General features: G+C 40.6%; 1 protein-coding gene across 1 annotated transcript in view; it reads right to left on the bottom strand.

Moving 5' to 3' along the window:
* The window catches only part of DNAH5 (dynein axonemal heavy chain 5), a 235436-nt gene that overhangs the window by 97767 nt on the left and 117419 nt on the right, over positions 1-20250 (bottom strand). Inside the window, exons 43-51 of the mRNA XM_074945024.1 lie at positions 19485-19726; positions 15004-15180; positions 7683-7887; positions 7030-7172; positions 4702-4836; positions 3701-3823; positions 3134-3347; positions 1001-1224; positions 344-542 (exon numbers count right to left, since the gene is read on the bottom strand). Coding sequence (XP_074801125.1) covers positions 344-542; positions 1001-1224; positions 3134-3347; positions 3701-3823; positions 4702-4836; positions 7030-7172; positions 7683-7887; positions 15004-15180; positions 19485-19726 — 1662 coding nt within the window. The remainder of the gene's footprint in view (positions 1-343; positions 543-1000; positions 1225-3133; positions 3348-3700; positions 3824-4701; positions 4837-7029; positions 7173-7682; positions 7888-15003; positions 15181-19484; positions 19727-20250) is intronic.

Genomic DNA, 20250 nt, shown 5'->3' with positions numbered 1-20250 from the left:
TGCAAAAGATCCCATGTGCCAGATTGTGCCCAGCCATTATACAGATTATGTGCTCTCCACTTCTATCCCTACACAGGAGCTGGGATGCAGTCCTTGTGCTCCCATGAGCCCAAGGACCTATCCTAGCTGGCAACATTAGCTACCACAAAAAGGATAGACAAGAGTTGGGACCACGGCCCTGTGAACTAACCAGAAGAGCTGGCTGGGCATTGAAGGGTGTTTATAATATGCATTCTTGTGTATTTTCTACATAAGCATTTACTGTATCTTTCCCTCTCCACATCCATTGGTAATTTATCACAGAACATCATTATCTCTTCTTGCATCAAGTTTCTGTAGTTACCTGTTGCTTCAGGTGCATCCCTTAGGAAGTCAACAAAGTAAGCATCAGTTTCCGAATCCACTAAAGCCTTTTTCTCTTCACCGAACTCCTCCTCAACCAATTTTGCCAAAGCTGTATCAAACCAATCTACATCTGCTGGGGTTGTGAAACGATCAGCAATAACACACTTACATTCATGCTTCCACAACTTTATCAACACCTGTTCACAAAACAAACATCTCAATTGATTAAGTTTGTAACAGAGGCACTTGTGCTCTTCACAGCCATATCTCAGCAAGGTTAGAGTTTTGTCACTGTTGCTCCGTACAGCATCGCATTACCTCTAGACAATACAAAGTAATGCTTTACTCCTTACTAGGGAAGCTGAAATAGTATTCTTTGTCTTTGTACTGTTTCATCACTGATGCTTATTATTTATTATTTGTATTGAGGAAGCACCTTGGAGTCCCAGATATGGAACAGGACCCCACTGTCCTAGGCAGAGTACAAACACAGAACAAAACCACTGAGGATCTTACAATTTAATAAGAAAAGTGATAACAAGTAGAGACAGAGGCTTCCTACTGTATACTGAACCACCAAGAGAATCAGTTATAGTCTTCATCCCATTGCTATTTAATATGCTAACTCCATGAAAGAAATCTGTATGTTACTTACATTAGGTTCACTGATTACTTCCGATACGGTATTTAGCATCCCCTGCCAAATCCTTGAGAGATCTCGTAGATTGAAGACATAATGGAACTTGGCTGGAGTGGGTAGCATTTTGATCTTGGTCATTTGCCATAACCTGCGTGTCAGTGGCACCAATTTGGCTACTGATCTTCTCACCTCTTCTGAGAAGCCCCGCTGACTACAATAATGCCCTACTCCAATCACACCTGGGGAAAGCAAAATTGATGGTTTAAAGGGCAGTTACTAAAATAAGGCTTGTCTACATATGGAACTATTCTGGAACAGCTATTCCTGAACAACTCCAGGCACAGACAACCTGTACATGTAAGACAGCAGTACTCTTTGCACCTTCACCTCATGTCCCCTGAAATAAACCAAAATGATGCAGCCTAGCTAAGCTATAAAATGTACCTCTTGTGCTGCATTGGGAGCAATAGGTTAAGGACCAGATACCAATTATTTTAAGTCAAGGTCAAAGTTATTTCTGCAAAATTTTTGCAGATGTGTGCAGCAATGTAAACATGTAGCACCTGCACATGCAGCAAATGTGGACAGAAATCCTATATTTTCATATGTAACTGTTGAGTGTGCAGATTTTCCAGGGACAACTTTGGTGCCAGCCTCAGAATCTTGGATCTAGATGTCCCATTGTAAGACTATTTTCTTGAGTTTATAAATCAATTGGTGAACTTCATGTTGAGTTGGAACATTCCAAGTCAAACCTGAGCAGAGACTCGATTTGGATTTTTCAACAAGAAAAATATAGTTTCCACTGAAAATGTTAGGGGGTTAAATCATGGAAACCTCTCTACTCCCTTGGGTTTTGTAAAAAATGATACTTGTTCAAGGCCTTAGTTTTGGGTCAAATTTTACCTCAGAAAGTCCATTTGAAAAAGGACACCATTTTGATTTTGTGCTAATGTTACCCACAGTTTACTCCTGGGGGAATTCTGCATCACTGCACAATGCAGAATTTTGTGGAAATTAACGTTGGGCACGCAGAATTTCCTTTCCCCCTCCGCCAGTAGAAATTGGCTGAAGAGATGTTGGCCACCACTAGGGGCCGCTGGATCTGGCAGAGCCCAGCTGAGAAATAGAAGGCAAGGCTGTGAGGAGGGGGAGGAAACTGGAGGGTTCCCAGCAGCTGCAGTTCCCAGCATTCCCTGAAGGAGGGAGGCGGCACTCAGGAAACTCTGTGCAAGCCTGGGACCCCGCATCAGGCTGTTTCTCCCTCTGGATCCCTGGGCTATAGGAGGGTAGGGTCTGAGAGTGTCTGGGCTGGGGTGGAGAACTGCAACTAGGCTCTGGGGGGTAGAGGGTGTGAGTGTCTGGGCCGGGGGGGGCCCACAGCTGGTCTCTGGGGGGTGGTAAGTGTCTGGCTCCCCAGCTGGGCTCTGGGGGGAAGAAGCAGAGAAGAAAGAACTAGGTTGTTGTAGGGGTTTCTTTAACTCTCTACTCCTGGGGGAATTTTTCTGTGTGTCTGTACTGTTACAGACATCCTTGCTGACAGGTATTTTGAAATAAATTACCAAAATAATTGAAACCAGCATAATTATGTAGTGTTATTTTGACAAAATAAAATTTACAGAATTTTAAAATATTGTGCACAGAATTTTTAATTTTTTGGTGCAGAATTCCCGCAGGAGTAAATTTTGTATCTTAGTCTAAGGCAGAGATTTGGTTTTGTGTTTGTTCGTTTTTAGTTTCCAGGGCATGACCAAGGAGTGGGCAACAGGGGGAAATCAAGGGCTGAGAAAAAAGATCAGTCAAAATCCCACTGAGCACTAACCACCTCCTCCCAGCCCGAGCACTCCCCACCAACTCCTCCAGCACTACCACCAAAAGCCAGTGAGTTCATGTATCCCAGTCCTTGGTAATCCCAAAGTAGTCTGGGATTTAACGGAGTCCTAGTCACTAACCACACACGGAAAATTTGAGAGCCACTGTTCTAGGAAAATATGGGTACATACAGTTAAGACCCCCACCCCACATGCAAAAAAAAATTAAGATTTTCAATCTTAAGATTTCCCTTTAAAGTATGGGGGGGGAACAAAATTTGGCACCCCAGTTCTAACTGTCTCAATCAATACTTTGCAAAGCGAGTCTTCATTTTACCAAAGATCTTGTCAATGGAAGAATTGGAAGGCAGAGTACAGTTGAATATGGAAAAATGTCTCTTTAGTCTCTGCGGGATGTCATTGCGACCTCCACCAGGGTGGATCATGGCTGCCAAGAACTGGATATCAACGATGCTGGTAAACTCCCCCGGTTTCTCCAGGTTATAGAACCCATTCTGTTCCATCAGCTGTCGAACTATCTCATTGGTGACCTAGAAAGAGCCCATTAGGATTAGAAGAATATTTCCCTGGATGCAAAATGGCATGCAAAATTATTTATGAGCACCCGATAAACATAACTAAGAGACAGATTTTCTTTGTCTTAAAAAACACTACATTTTCTTCTGCCATGAAGAAAACAACATTTATAAATTACCAGAAATAGGTGGGATTGGATCGCCCTTTCCTCTGGTAATATCTAGAGGAGGGAGCTCAGAGGAAAATAATTGCATGCATTTCAAATACCTCAATAACCTGACCAGAGTGGAGAGCCATGTCACCTGTGTCATAAGGAGACACAAAAACAACAGATCAGCATTAAGACAAATTTCAATACTTAACTAACCTGATCTCCCCACTCATTGATTACAGGCATATTCACATCATCAATGAAGACAGTCATCTTCTTGCCTGCAGGAGGACCATATGTCGTCCCCATGCGTTTGTCCACATAACTCTCTATTGAACGCTGTAAGAAAAACCTTTATTACCTAAAGCTGTACAGTTCCTCTCCATCAAAGGATAGTTTATGCTTTTTAAATGCACACACTAAGTAGCAGAAACTCTTCAATAGCAAAGGCATACATGGGTACTCTTCAGACTGTTTTGAGGAGATTTCCACTAAGAAATGCCACTAGCTTTGTAGAATTGGTAAATGGAACACTGGGTTCCGAAGTGAGGTAATAGGTTGCTATACAAATTGGACACAAATTGCCTTTAAAAACCATAACTGCCAATGTAGTGCATGCAACCCATTTGGAGAACTATCCCCTTTTTTTTCATGGAGTGGTATAATAAACTAAATTTGAACTATTGTGATCATAGATAACTGTGTGAAATATCACCTTCATGAAAGATTTAACTCAATTATGAAATAAACCCAACTTACAACCATTAGTGTAGACTATATTTTGTAAAGTTTTTAGTCTTTTACACAAGGTTTTAATGACAATCCAATAAAAATGAATGACCACTTCAGCCAGTTAGTGTGAACTGGCATATTTCCAGACATCAAGAAACACTGAGAATTTGATGAGAGAAGTATAACGTGTCAAAAACATGAGAGTAACCACATAACCACTGGAATGAATGGAAGAGATGTGGTTCCTGAGGATTTGCTGAAATTGATGGACAATTTTCAAAAGGCATATTGTGAGAAAAGCAAGTTACATCCCTGTAGAAAGGCCATTTTGACTGAAGCCTTTGGAGCAGACTGGTGCTTTTGTTTATTTGTATCTTTGTAATTAGAGAAAGCCTTCTTTTAATGTGATCTTTCTGGCAAATTCTCAGTGTACAAATAAAGATATGAACTCAGTCATCTTATTAGAAGTAGAGTGATTACTATACCTGGAACATTAATGGGGTAGTTGCAGATGAGAAGTTCAGACTCTTGGCCATGTGACTTTCAGGATTATATTTTGACATGAATCCTTTGATAATGACAGTTTTAGCAGTTCCTTGCTCGCCAATTAGTAGCACAGCCTAGACAAGAAGAGAATTCAAATGAGCCCAGAGGTGCAAAAGCCAAGTGTGCCAGCAAAGTCTCATCAACCTCTGTATCTATCCTGGTCAGGAATGAAACAAAGAAATAAAAATGTAACTTTCAATGAGAAAAAAATTGGCAAGCTGGAAGCAGTGGGCTGCTTTAGCACTAAACAATTCAAGGTGTATTAACTCTAACAGTATGTTGGGCAAAAATTGGGGATTGGTCCTGCTTTGAGCAGGAGGTTGGACTAGATGACCTCCTGAGGTCCCTTCCAACCCTGATATTCTATAATATTTGTATGCAAAAGGGTCATTAGTTTCCACCATACAACAGGGTATCCTCACATTTTCAACTATAATTCCACATTGTCCTGCTGTGCTGGAAGGAGGACAAGAGACACTGGATGCGGTTTAATTAGGCTGCAATCTTATTCCTAAATGTCTGGAAGTACCCGTCAGATAAAAGCGTACAGTGCAGGTAATTCAATAATCATTTACTCATACCTGGGGGCGGGAGTTACCCATCCTAGTCCCTAGCCAACCCACTGCTTGGACCCTCCTCCCTCAAATGAGGGTTAAGGCATGCTATAAAGGAGGGTTCGTTGGCTCTCTGTCATATCAGTCATAGGAGCCCCAAATCCCCGTTTCTGCTCCTTTAAAGAATACCTCCTTTAAATCCTTTACTAATCCATTTTATCTGATCACATTATCCCTTCCCTGCAGAGTACCTGCACAGGATATCAGCCTCATACTTACACAATAAGTTGCAAATCATAGCCTAACTTCTGTTCCATATTTGCCCCAAGTAAGCCATGCAACCCTCTGTCAGGAAGGTGGAAAAAAAAACAACCATCTTGCCTTGGCCAATCTGGCAGTGAGGGAAAACATCTTTTCCAGCCCCCTGAGAAAGGAGTGACTGGTGCAATGCCCACCGTGGATCATGACAAAGCCTGGCATTTAACTACTTCCATGCATGAGAGGGTGGGTGCTGCTCCACCTGGTCCAGGTAAAAGAGGATTTTTCATGCCCCAGTGTGGACCTAAATTGTTCTCCCTCTCTTCCAGTCACCTGGTGTGAGGATGGGACACTGACCTGGTCAAGCTACCGCAGCAAATCACTCTGGTACTCTAGTCTCTAAAGGGCGCACGCACCTTTCCCTGCAAGCCAGACAATGGCCCCCACTACTTAATGGGCGGTGAGGTCATTTTATTTAAGAACGGCCATACTGGGTCAGACCAAAGGTCCATCTAATTCAGTATCTTGTCTTCCAACGGTGGCCAATGCCAGGTGCCCCAGAGGGAATGAACAGAACAGGTAATCATCAAGTGATCCATTCCTTGTTGCCCATTCCCAGCTTCTGGCAAACAGAGGCTAGGGACACCATCCCTGCCCACCCTGGCTAATAGCCATTGATGGACTTATTCTCCATGAATTTATCTAGTTCTTTTTTAAACCCTGTTATAGTCTTGGCCTTCACAACATCCTCTGGCAAGGAGTTCCACAGCTTGACTGTGCATTGTGTGAAGAAATACTTCCTTTTCTTTTAAACCTGCTGCCTATTAATTTCATTTGGTGACCCCTAGTTCTTGTATTATGGGAAGGAGTAAATAGCACTTCCTTATTTACTTTCTCCACACCAGTCATGATTTTATAGAGCTCAATCAGATCCTCCATTAGTCGTCTCTTATCCAAACTGAAAAATCCCAGTCTTATTAATCTCTCCTCATCTGGAAACCGTTCCATACCCCTAATCATTTTTGTTGCCCTTTTCTGAACCTTTTCCAACTCCAATATATCTTCTTTGAGATGGGGCGACCACATCTACACACAGTATTCAGGATATGAGCGTACCATGGATTTATATACAGGCAATATGATATTTTCTGTCTTATTATCTATCCCTTTCTTAATAGTTCCCAACATTCTGTTCGCTTTTTTGACTGCTGCTGCACATTGAGTGGATGTTTTCAGAGAACAATCCATAATGACTCCAAGATCTCTTTCTTGAGTGGTAACAGCTAATTTAGACCCCATCATTTTATATGTATAGTTGGGATTATGTTTTCCAATGCGCATTACTTTGCATTTATCAACATTGAATTTCATCTACCATTTTGTTGCCATTTATAATTTAACTCTCCCACCGCCCATGCGGATCACATCATTGACACACACAAACAAGAATGATACCTTGCCCTGCCCAGCAATTGTTTCAATAAGGAAGTCTGTCCTCACGTTGTCAACATTTGGCACCAAGATGGAACCATACTCTGGAATGCTGTTAGTGGGGTACACATACTCTTCAACACGAGTACTCCAGTGCATCCATTTACCTTGTCAGAACAGAATAGATTAATACTTCAAAGAAACAAAGAATTTGCCTGTATCCCATTCTCCAACTAGTAGTACAAGTGGATTGTTACCTATGAAGTTCCCTTATCCTGTCCGGGGCAGTGGGCCCTGCAGGCAAAACCCACCCTCTGTGAGGATCAGCAATTAACTTCACAAGGAGTATTCTTAAAAACCCCATGGGAAGGACCACATGACCTGTTGTTACAAGTGACCAGCTTGTTTACCTTTGATCATTTGACAACACTTTGTGATACAAAGTCCCTGTTTCCTTGTGTAGTCAGTTGCCCTTGTTTTGGTATCTCACAGCAACAGGGGGAAACCTTATTAAAACCAGTAGTAAAGCATGATTTTAAAACAAAAACTGTCAAGGAACATGGGAAAGTATACAACCTGAAGTGCCTTCTCTATTAATTAATTAATAATATGAAATATACTCTTTCAAGATCATGTCTCTTCAAATGTTATCTGGTATATGCCAGTGGGTTACTAACCATCAGTTTCCACATAGTAGTCAAACATGGTATCTTCACTTCCTTCTGAGATATGGGGAAGATCAAGCTTTATTTTTTTATGATTACGAAGCCAGTGCTCCATTTTGCATCGGTCTTCCAATTCCAGCAATGCTCCAACACTCCACATGAGGGAGAAGACGTACAACCTTTCCAGGTACTCTGGTGTTACTTCCCCTCCTTGCTCCTAAGAGGTGAAACATTGTTTTAGCTACTATCATGGCTTAAGGCCTGTCCAAGAAACAATTCCTACTTCAGACTCTGCTTTGTATGTTCAAGGTGAAAACCTTTAGCTTTGATTTACATAAGTCTCAGTAGCTGTCCCTACCTATGCTCTGGGCAACCATTACACAACGAAAAGCTACAATACATACTGTGTCATATTATTTATTTCCTTAATTCAGAAAAATAGCCACCAGAAAAAAACCCATAGCAAACAAACAGCTTATTTCTCTCCAGAAACCCAGGGAAAGATGAGTAGTTGGTTTATTAGTTCATTAAAGCCCCGATTCTGCAAACACATATGTTTAATGGGTTACTCTATGATGCAAGTAGTCCCATTGCATTATAGATATGTGGTTACAGGTTTCAGGCCTTAGACTCAAGGTTCCTTAGGGCAGAGACCTATTATTTTTTATGCCTATAGTCTAATGCTCTTAAGAGATCTCTTCCCGGGCATATACCTTAAATATACATGGAAAATTAACATGATGCAGTATGCAACTGCTCGCTAATTAAATGGTGGCTCTCAGAGGCAGCATATGTTAACAGTGCTCTGCGGCTTGCACTGGCTGAATTTGTATTTTGGTAGAGTTTAAAAAGCCAACGATGTCATGGGTCTTGCCCGCCTGCAGTACCACACCTCTCCCTGTGCTATGCTGCCAAAATTGTGGCTGGATCCCCTTTAAAAAAAAGGGAGGCAATGGAAGAACAATATTCATAGAAGCTTTTTTCTTTAAAGGAGGCATGCGCTTCTCCCTCCATGGTCCAAATTTACTTGCCTTCCAGGAACGCTGCTAAATTAATCTATTTGACCCGACATAGTCGGAAGGCTGAGTCTGTTGAGATTAGGGTTTTTATATGGTGGCAATGCATGTAAAGAGGTGGGTTGGATTTACACATGGTAAAGTGAGTGGAAGGGATGAGTGCTGCTGCTTTGATGTAAGTTTATTCATCTTATATTATTGTATTTTTCAATATATGTCCTGACAGCCCTGAGCTTAAGGGGCATGCCACTGGGTACTGAGTATTAGACCAGAGGTGTTTAGTCTAAATATGTTACTTTTAAGGAAATGAATACAGTTATGTTTTCACACAAGCATAAGTAGATATGAATAGTTCTAGTGCAATTGGTCACATGTGGCATTGGTCTTTTTGCAGCATCCTCCATCGAGGCAATCCAAGCAAATAAAAATCTTGGCCTGTATTTTGTCTTTAATTAAATTCTTATTCAGCAATTTTGCAGAGATGTCAGTGTTTGCTTAAGAGAGTTCCCCGGCAAGATGGAAACAATTCAACTTTTAGAAGAAGCAATTTATCATCAGAAAGATAGCAGCAGCAAGTCAGTTGGTTAGCCACCTACATGCTAGTATTTGCACTGGCAGTTCAATAGCAAAGAAACAAAGTGCACCTTCAAATGTGGCTTTAATGAAATTAATGTAGGGGGCTCCAACTGAGAAATTAGGCTGCAGCCTTTGACCAAAATGGTGATGAAAAGACGGGCTAGTGAAGGAGAAATAGAGCTCAAGAATAGGTTTGCAGAGTTGGAAAATGAAGAAGGGGCTCAGCAGGTAGTCACTGAAGGTGGAAGGGCAAGGAAGAAGAGAAGAGCGGCTAGTCCTATAGGAAAAGGGGAAGAGTTAATGGAGATTACACCAAATATGAGCCCCAGGAGGATACAGGATGGGTTAAAGAGGATTACAAGGGAGAATAGGAATGGAAAGAACTTGCAGCCAGAGGGAACAGGGGATAGACTGGAGAATAGCACCGTCAACAGGAAAAGGCAGGTCTATGTGATCGGGGACTCTTTACTGAGTAGAATAGATAGGCCTGTAACCAGAGCTGATCCAGAGAATAGGAGGGTGTGCTGTCTTCCAGGTGCTAAGATACGGGATGTAGACCTGAGGTTGAAAAGGATTCTAAAAGGAGCAGGAAAGAATCCCCTAATTATCCTTCATGTGGGAACAAATGATACCGCTAGATTCTCACTGGAAAGTATTAAGGGAGACTATGCTAGGCTGGGGAAGACGCTTAAGGAAATTGAGGCTCAGGTGATCTTTAGTGGGATTCTGCCTGTTCCTAGAGAAGGGCAACAAAGGTGTGACAAGATTATGACTATCAACAGATAGCTTAGGCAGTGGTGCTATAAGGAGGGCTTTGGGATGTATGGCCACTGGGAGGCATTCATGGATAGAGGACAGTTCTCTCAGGATGGACTTCATCTGAGTAGGGAAGGAAATAGACTTCTAGGATGGAGGCTGGCACAACGGATTAAGAGAGCTTTAAACTAGGAATTTGGGGGAGATGGTTGGGAGATGTCCAGGTAATCTCCACGCCAGATTTTAACATTGAGAGGAAAGAAAACGAAGTAAGAGAGGATACAGCTGTGAGTAGGAGGAAGGGCAGTGTAGATACAAGTCTAATAGGTTATACTGGCAGTAAAATGACCATGCCTAATAGGGTACAGAATGTGAGTGAGGCCAAACAGCAAAAATTAAGATGTTTGTACACCAATGCGAGGAGCCTAGGTAACAAAATGGAGGAACTAGAGCTACTGGTGCAGGAAGTGAAACCAGATATTATAGGGATAACAGAAACATGGTGGAATAGTAGTCATGACTGGACTACAGGTATTGAAGGGTATGTGCTGTTTAGGAAAGACAGAAATAAAGGTAAAGGTGGTGGAGTAGCACCGTATATCAATGATGAGATAGAATGTAAAGAAATAAGAAGCGATGAAATGGATATGACTGAGTCCGTCTGGGCAAAAATTACATTGGGGAAGAAAACTATTAGAGCATCCCCTGGGATAGTGCTTGGGGTGTGCTATAGACCACCGGGATCTAATTTGGATATGGATAGAGCCCTTTTTAATGTTTTTAATAAAGTAAATACTAATGGAAACTGTGTGATCATGGGAGACTTTAACTTCCCAGATATAGACTGGAGGACGAGTGCTAGTAATAATAATAGGGCTCAGATTTTCCTAGATGCGATAGCTGATGGATTCCTTCATCAAGTAGTTGCTGAACCGACTAGAGGGGATGCCATTTTAGATTTGGTTTTGGTGAGTAGTGAGGACCTCATAGAAGAAATGGTTGTAGGGGATAATCTTGGCTCAAGTGATCATGAGCTAATTCAGTTCAAACTGAACGGAAGGATTAACAAAAATAAATCTGCAACTAGGGTTTTGATTTCAAAAGGGCTGACTTTCAAAAATTAAGGATATTAGTTCAGGAAGTGGATTGGACTGAAGAATTTATGGATCGAAAGGTAGAGGAGGCCTGGGATTATTTTAAATCAAAGCTGCAGAAGCTATCGGAAGCCTGCATCCCAAGAAAGGGGAAAAAATTCATAGGCAGGAGTTGTAGACCAAGCTGGATGAGCAAGCATCTCAGAGAGGTGATTAAGAAAAAGCAGAAAGCGTACAGGGAGTGGAGGAAGGGAGGGATCAGCAAGGAAAGCTACCTTATTGAGGTCAGAACATGTAGGGATAACGTGAGACAGGCTAAAAGTCAAGTAGAGTTGGACCTTGCAAAGGGAATTAAAACCAATAGTAAAAGGTTCTATAGCCATATAAATAAGAAGAAAACAAAGAAAGAAGAAGTGGGACCGCTAAACACTGAGGATGGAGTGGAGGTCAAGGATAATCTAGGCATGGCCCAATATCTAAACAAATACTTTGCCTCAGTCTTTCATAAGGCTAAAGAGGATCTTAGGGATAATGGTAGCATGACAAATGGGAATGAGGATATGGAGGTAGACATTACCATATTTGAGGTAGAAGCGAAACTCAAACAGTTTAATGGGACTAAATCGGGGGGCCCAGATAATCTTCATCCAAGAATATTAAAGGAATTGACACATGAAATTGCAAGCCCATTAGCAAGAATTTGTAATGAATCTGTAAACTCAGGGCTTGTACCGTATGATTGGAGAATTGCTAACATAGTTCCTATTTTTAAGAAAGGGAAAAAAGGTGATCTGGGTAATTATAGGCCTGTTAGTTTGACATCTGTAGTATGCAAGGTCTTGGGAAAAAATTTGAAGGAGAAGGTAGTTAAGGACATTGAAGTCAATGGTAAATGAGACAAAATACAACATGGTTTTACAAAAGGTAGATCGTGCCAAACCAACCTGATCTCCTTCTTTGAGAAAGTAACAGATTTTTTAGACAAAGGAAATGCAGTGGATCTAATTTACCTAGATTTTAGTAAGGCATTTGATACCGTGCCACATGGGGAATTATTAGTTAAATTGGATAAGATGGGGATCAATAGGAAAATTGAAAGGTGGATAAGGAATTGGTTAAAGGGGAGACTACAACGGGTCCTACTGAAAGGTGAACTGTCAGGCTGGAGGGAGGTTACCAGTGGAGTTCCTCAAGGATCGGTTTTGGGACCAATATTATTTAATCTTTTTATTACTGACCTGGGCACAAAAAGTGGGAGTGTGCTAATAAAGTTTGCGGATGATACAAAGTTGGGAGGTATTGCCAATTTAGAGAAGGACAGGGATACCCTACAGGAGGATCTGGATGACCTTGTAAACTGGAGTAATAGTAATAGGATGAAATTTAATAGTGAGAAGTGTAAGGTTATGCATTTAGGGATTAATAACAAGAATTTTAGTTATAAGCTGGGGACACATCAATTAGAAGTAACGGAGGAGGAGAAGGAGCTTGGAGTATTGGTTGATCATAGGATGACTATGAGCCGCCAATGTGATATGGCCGTGAAAAAAGCTAATGCGGTCTTGGGATGCATCAGGACAGGTATTTCCAGTAGGGATAAGGAGGTTTTAGTACTGTTATACAAGGCACTGGTGAGACCTCACCTGGAATACTGTGTGCAGTTCTGGTCTCCCATGTTTAAGAAGGATGAATTCAAACTGGAACAGGTACAGAGAAGGGCTACTAGAATGATCCGAGGAATGGAAAACTTGTCTTATGAAAGGAGACTCAAGGAGCTTGGCTTGTTTAGCCTAACTAAAAGAAGGTTGAGGGGAGATATGATTGCTCTCTATAAATATATCAGAGGGATAAATACTGGAGAGGGAGAGGAATTATTTAAGCTCAGTACCAATGTGGACACAAGAACAAATGGATATAAACTGGCCACCAGGAAATTTAGACTAGAAATTAGACACTCCATCAGAGGAGTGAAGTTTTGGAATAGCCTTCCAAGGGAAGCAGTGGGGGCAAAAGATCTATCTGGCTTTAAGATTAAACTTGATAAGTTTATGGAGGAGATGGTATGATGGGATAACATGGTTTGGGTAATTAAATATTCATGGTAAATAGGCCCAATGGCCTGTGATGGGCTATTAGATGGGGTGGGATCTGAGTTACCCAGGAAAGAATTTTCAGTAGTATCTGGCTGATGAATCTTGCCCATATGCTCAGGGTTTAGCTGATCGCCATATTTGGGGTCGGGAAGGAATTTTCCTCCAGGGCAGATTGGAAGAGGCCCTGGAGGTTTTTCGCCTTCCTCTGTAGCATGGGGCACGGGTCACTTGCTAGAGGATTCTCTGTTCCTTGAAGTCTTTAAACTACGATTTGAGGACTTCAATAGCACAGATATAGGTGTGAGGTTTTTTGCAGGCATGGTGGGTGAAATTCTGTGGCCTGCGTTGTGCAGGAGGTCAGACTAGATGATCAAAATGGTCCCTTCTGACCTAAATATCTATGAATTCTGACTATGACAACATGTGTACACCTGAGTTTTGCTGTAATGATGGTTAGTAAGTACTGTATACAGCAAAGGGGAAATGATGAAGTTTTGACATTTGTCAAAGAATTCTGCAAAAACCAGGAAATACAGGCTGATAAAGACTACTATTTCCACCTTCTTGATTAAGAATCATTGCTGTGGAATTATGTCCCAGATAATGTTCAAACTGCTGAATCTATTTCAGCTTTTATATTTCAATTTTACACAGCATTGACTTGGATTTCTCCAATGCAGCTGACACTGGGTAACCGTTCCCACTGTTATAAACAGTAAACTGCCATTGACCTCAATGAATGAAGAGGAAGATCAGAGCTGAACATTTTGAAAATTCCCCTTTTTCATTCCAGTACCTTTAGGCCTGGTCTATACTTGTGACAATGTGTAGGGTATGTGTACCTACACATCGCAGTGAAAAGCAATCTGCATCCACAATGCAGTACGTAGTTACATGCAACAGTAAAAGACTCTGGCAGCAGGATAGACAGGGGAAGCACTGCTTGGGCATGTACATAGGATATACATATTCTAAAGTTCTGGCATTTCTTTACTCACCTAAGAAGTGCCTTACCATCTACACTGATATTTATACCTGTGATGGGGGCATTCAGTGTCTGTACACTACATACAACCTTAAGTGAAGACATAGTCTTAATGAAAATCTAAACACTGAGAACTGAAGTCTTCTCTTTGACCATAGAGTCAATATTCAGCAGCATGGGTATCAGCTTTGCAAGTTTCCCCATACTGCCCTGCTAATCCAATCTGCCTCAAACCTAGGTCTCAAGAAACCATCTCTATAGGGATGAAGATGTTCACCATGTACATCTACTCTTTGGCCTCCCTTTTCAGTCTGCCAATAAGTGCCAATTTTTTGAACACATCCTCTAAGACATACTCCAAGGGAAAACTTATTTCATATAAGTAACAACAAATAAAAATCTATCAGATAACATTAACTTTTCACCACCACATTCAACATTTCGTCTGCTTTTAAGAAATTATAAGTGAAATGCCCTGCAGTCCATTATCCATTCTGTGAGCCATCCAGTCACTCCTGTTATTAAAACACCAGTTAGGGCGACTGCTGTCTGATGCCGCATAAGAATTCTTACAATTGTCATTGTAAAAATATCAGAAAAAGCACTACATAAACATACTGAAATAAGTATGGACCATCCTAAGTGTCATTTTAAACAGAAATTAGGTACTCACATGTAAGATATTTTAAGCTCCCACATCTTCACAGGAATGTCTCTTCTCTAACTGTCCTGGTGTGCTTTCTAATATGTACCCATGCAGCATGAAACAACGTAAGTCAGAATAAATAGTTGGCAAAATATTGACCAGCTTACCTTCGGAGGGATAAGTCCCTGCAGCATGTTAATGCTTTGCATGATCACAAAGGCCTCCAGCATCTCTATCTTATATTCCAAGGTCTGGATGCTGAAGTAGTAGAATTCAGGGAATGATGAAGTGTACAGCTGACGCAGAATTTCAGCTTCTTGAGGAGAACGTTTTTTCAAAAAGCCCTATTATCCATGGAGGGGGGAGGGGATATCCTTTAATTTCAAATCAAGACTTCAAAATATTTTTAAACGCTCTCAAGATTTTAGTAAAACAGACTCAAGTGACATGCTGACTTACTGAGATTCAGCTTTCTTTGTTGGTGCAAACAGAAGGCCAAATTCTGCATTCATGTGTATGTATAACTCCCAGCGGAAGTTGCACACACATATTAAAAAGCACAACTGGGCCAAAATCACAGCCAGTCATTCATCACTGCTCATGAGATAAAGCTTCCACTTTAATTCTCAGTCAGCATAGCTGTTTCAAGTGCATTTCAACTCTGCAAAGTGGCTATATAAAAATGGAGTTAGAGGTAGAACTCAGGGATTAATTTAGCCTGAGTAATATTTACGTTTGTGAGATGCTACACCAGAACCCACCCAGATTTACCCCCCAGAACCCAGTTTGGAAGTTCAAAATAACTGAGCTGAGCATGTCTGGAAGCCACTCAGAGGACAATCATGCAGTCTTAAAATGCCTTTTTTTTTTTTAAATCTCTTGGCAGTAAAAATATACCCTGTCTAATTGATTCCAAAAAATATATAGTACCTCATTCAACTCCCTCCCTCTCGTATTCAAACTAGTTCAAAATTGGAGAAAATTTAGTATCCACTTTTTTTGAATGTCCCTACATGCAACACATCAGGTCAGAGCTTTACAGAAATACTTATGCTTATCACTGCCTTTTAAATACTTATGTAATAAAGGATGGCAACCCCCCAAGTTGCTCTACTAGGAATACTTTCAACTTTCATATTTGTCTGTAGTTCCAAAGAATAGTCTTGAGGCTTTTCTATGTATACTTTATTTTGGTGCAGGTTTTCCTGAGTTTATTGGGATTTCTTCTTTTATCCTACAAGTTAATTTTTAACTGTGTGTGACAGTAATTGGTGCACCAATATTGATGGCCAAAGTTCCATTTTTTCACCAAGGTCCTGGTTTTGTGTACTCTGACTCATCGCCAAGCTAATATTTCTCCAGATGCTAATCTCGCTTTTTCCTCACATATCCCTCCTTAATACACTTCAGTACAGCATTCACTACTTGATGCTTATAGTTCAGAACAGTACTACAATAAGTTAAGAAGAAGCTAAATTTTCAATGTATCTGTAGTTGTATATACTATAGCAATGCAGTACTCTCTCCAAATACCTATGGCAGATTCAGATGTTTTCAGGCCAAGAGATTTAGAGTGGAAAGAAACCATTCAAGTTTATTATTTCCTGAATGTGTCAGTTCTGCTAATAATAATTTTAATAGCCCTTCTTATATCTAGCACATGTCATGTTTTTTCCTTCAGGGATAAAGAAGGATTTAGGCGTAGAGAAAAATAATTTTAATTTGGTTACGGAAAAAAATAATCAAATCTGACAGCAAATGTCCCAGGAACATGAAGAACTGCCCTACACTCTTGGAAGATACAGTAAGAATCATGACTACTAACAGCAGAGACATCTGACTGTTGTGCTGATTGACTGCAGCCAGGAAGCATACCTTTATAAAGAGAAAATATGACTATATATCAGAGGGTAGCCGTGTTAGTCTGTATCCACAAAAATGATGAGGAGTCCGGTGGCACCTTAAAGACTAACAAATTTATTTGGGCTTAAGCTTTCATGGGTAAAAAACCCACTTCTTCAGAAACATGGAGTGAAAATTACAGATACAGGCATAAATATACTGGCACATGAAGAGAAGAGAGTATAAATAGATGTGCTGGAGAATAAATAGATGCTGTTGGTTCAAATGGCTGAGTCATGAGAGTTTGTAATATTATGGTCAGGTCTAAGGCCAGAGAAATAGTTTTAACTGTTAGTTTACATAGGCTTGTTGCCTTGAGGAACCACCCCAAACTGGTAATCTACCAGAGATTAGGATCAATTTGCCTTCATAATACCACATAACTCTGTGGTGAAAGATACAATCTTATGGCCCAAAGTCCATCCATTAAGAAGTCAAGAGCAGCTGTTCGTCTCTGGGTTAATTTCCCTCTCCTGACTCAGTTGTGAACGATCTGATCCATACTCTTGGGTAGGACAAAAGGGGTGGAAATTCTGCAGGATGGTAGGAGCTTGTAACCTGGCAGAAATCTCAGTTAGGATTTGTTAATCAAGAGCCAAGATATAGGATCAGGTAATCCCAAATAGGATAAGAGATCCTTTCCTACTGAAAAGATGGGTTAAGAGTTCCATTGTCTGAAGCTTTGTTTCTCACGACCAATTTGGGGACAGTGAATATGATAGCCATTTCCTCTTATTTAAGCTTCTGATTCATGAGCTTCTGGATCTAGACTGTTCTCAGTGGTAGCAGATGACCGAACAAGGAGTAATGGTCTCAAGTTGCAGTGGGGGAGGTTTAGGTTGGATATTAGGAAAAAAACTTTTTCACTAGGAGAGTGGTGAAGCCCTAGAATGCGTTACCTAAGGAGGTGGTGGAATCTCCTTCCTTTGAGGTTTTTAAGGTCAGGCTTGACAAAACCCTGGCTGGGATGATTTAGTTGGGGATTGGTCCTGCTTTGAGCAGGGGGTTGGACTAGATGACCTCCTGAGGTCCCTCCCAACCCTGATATTCTATGACTCTATGATTCTTCCCAGAAGTTGAAGGATGTACATACAAGGGAAATTTTCATTTGTGAGAGAAAGCAATTGTTCCCAGTGATCATTTTTCCCTGGTGAAGAGCTGCCAAGTTCATGATTCAAAAGAAGGTGTGTATGTTCGTCAGGAGATAGCCAAAGTTCCTGATGATCAGATAAAAACTTCTTGATTAAGCATCAGTTTATGAGCGTCTACAGGCTATTTGTGAACAGACTGGTTAACCTCTTTTGTTACACTTAACATATGTACATTAAGTGCATAGGAAATGAAGTGTATTGATTTTATGTTTAGATCTGCTGTCAGTGCCACTTTGCCAGTTTACATATATCACCGTTGGACTGGATCAGCATATGCTACTTCATTAGGTGATCCTCAGTCCAGAAGGCCTGACTGGATTGTCCTTATATGTAATAAATTAATGCTCTGAGCCCTCTGACCTCACCTTCCCGAAAAGGTCATCATCCATGGTCAGGAGTTTGAGGTCCAGACTGTGAATGGAGGATCCAGAAATCACATGGGCATCCTGTTTCCATCAGGACAATGAAATGATCGCTATGTTATCTGCATTTCCCTTCACATTTCTTGTTGGGAATGATTCCAGGATGTTAAAAGTGACCCCTGAAGCTCTCCTGTGCAATCTTGCCCAATGAGTCACCTCTCCACATACAGACTCACACATCCAGGAATTGCTACTGAATGGCTAACAGTTCTATGACACCATAAAAATCAGAGTTTGGATCCTGTCAAGTTTTCCCTGTTGGGAAGATTGACTCTTCCTCTTTCGATCTGAGTTGACCAACCTCCAAAGGGAATCAAAGATCTCATCAACTTTATTTCCAAACTGTGTGTCTGAAGTATTGAGAGGGTGCTGTGAACCTTCTCCTGCAAGTAAGGCTTTAAGTAAACCATTGAAGACTAAATACAGATAAGTTCCTGCTCTTCAATGTAATTATGGTCAATATCAAAACCTTAAGGAACACCTAAGACAAACAATACCTATTTTGTCAATTAGCTAATACTGGTACTAGGGATTTCTGTGGATAAATCAGAGGAATTGTTAAAGAGCCAAATGTACTGGTTCCATTACTCTTAGTTCTAGGAAGGGGGAAAGGTCCTTTAGGTGGGCTGATGTGATACTTGTCTTGAAGCTGAAGAGGGAATAGGAAGACATGGAGGAACATAGCACCACAGAGTATATCCATGCTGCCCTCTCCCCAACCCTTACCTTGTCTGAAGTAGATTCACTGCACTAGGAGCTATTGGGCGCTTGGTATTTTTGAAAACCAGGCCCTTTAAGAGCCTAAATATAGCTTTAGGAATTTGGCTTTAGGTTCCATATTCTTAAACATAGACTGAAATTCCAGAATGAAAAAGTGGAAAGTGTAATAGACCACCCAAGCTTCTAAAGACTTAAATCTTCCAGTATTCAATACCATCACCTGGGGCATAGTTATGTTAATTGATCAGCTGGCAGTATGTTTAAGAGAGACTACAATTAATGCATTTACACAGTGTTTGAACTGAATAAACATACTGGATAAAATGAATAACCCCAAGTTATAACCTAAACACAATGAACGACTTGAAAATCATTGGTATTCAACACTCATTAAATATACCTCATTAATACTTCTACCAATATATTGAATCATCTAATTATTGTGGACCATACCTCAAGAACAGGGCTCCAGCTGAGAACTGATGAACTCATGAAAACCATGCCATTCCTTGACACAGTAGCAGGGGAAGCATTGTCAATATTATGAGGCTCAAACACTATTTTACAGTTTGGTGCCATCGGAATACGATCTCCATTAGCTAGTGTTAGGGTTCTATTATCATCCAGTACAGAGTTCAGGTTCTCAATCCAAATAGCATCAACAGGACCATCAAGAACTATCCAGATGTGCTCGCCTGCAATCCAAAGAACATGTCTATGAAGCAAATCATATGGTCTCACAAGCATTATCTAATTACACTTTATTGTATAGAATATTGCACACTAAGTCTAATTGTTGTAACAACAAGAAATACAAAAGAAACTGCATTGATTCAGTTTGTTTCTACCAGTTTGAAATAAAGCATTTGATCGGTTGTTGTCCATATCCAAATGCTTATCTGTCCCACAACACATAAAGGTAGCATTATCTGCTGAACACCTGGTAATGCTCGTAACATTCTGGTCAACAGATTCATGGATTTTTACTATCTCCCATCTTAAGAATTTTAGCTCTTCATATAAACTCCCATTTAATTAAATCATCAAAACTCAGGGTAGAAATCCTGTACTTTAAAAAAAATAATAATGATACAAATCTTCTGGTTCCAAAGGTTTTGATGATGCTCAAACAACAATCCCTAAACTAAGTAGGAAATACTAGTTAATACAAGTTGTCAGAAAATTGTTAGGCACAATTTCATGTAGTTTTACACTAACT

This window comes from Natator depressus, chromosome 2 (assembly GCF_965152275.1).
Source record: "Natator depressus isolate rNatDep1 chromosome 2, rNatDep2.hap1, whole genome shotgun sequence".
Lineage (NCBI taxonomy): Eukaryota > Metazoa > Chordata > Testudines > Cheloniidae > Natator > Natator depressus.
This window is presented reverse-complemented; position numbering and strand designations above follow the sequence as displayed.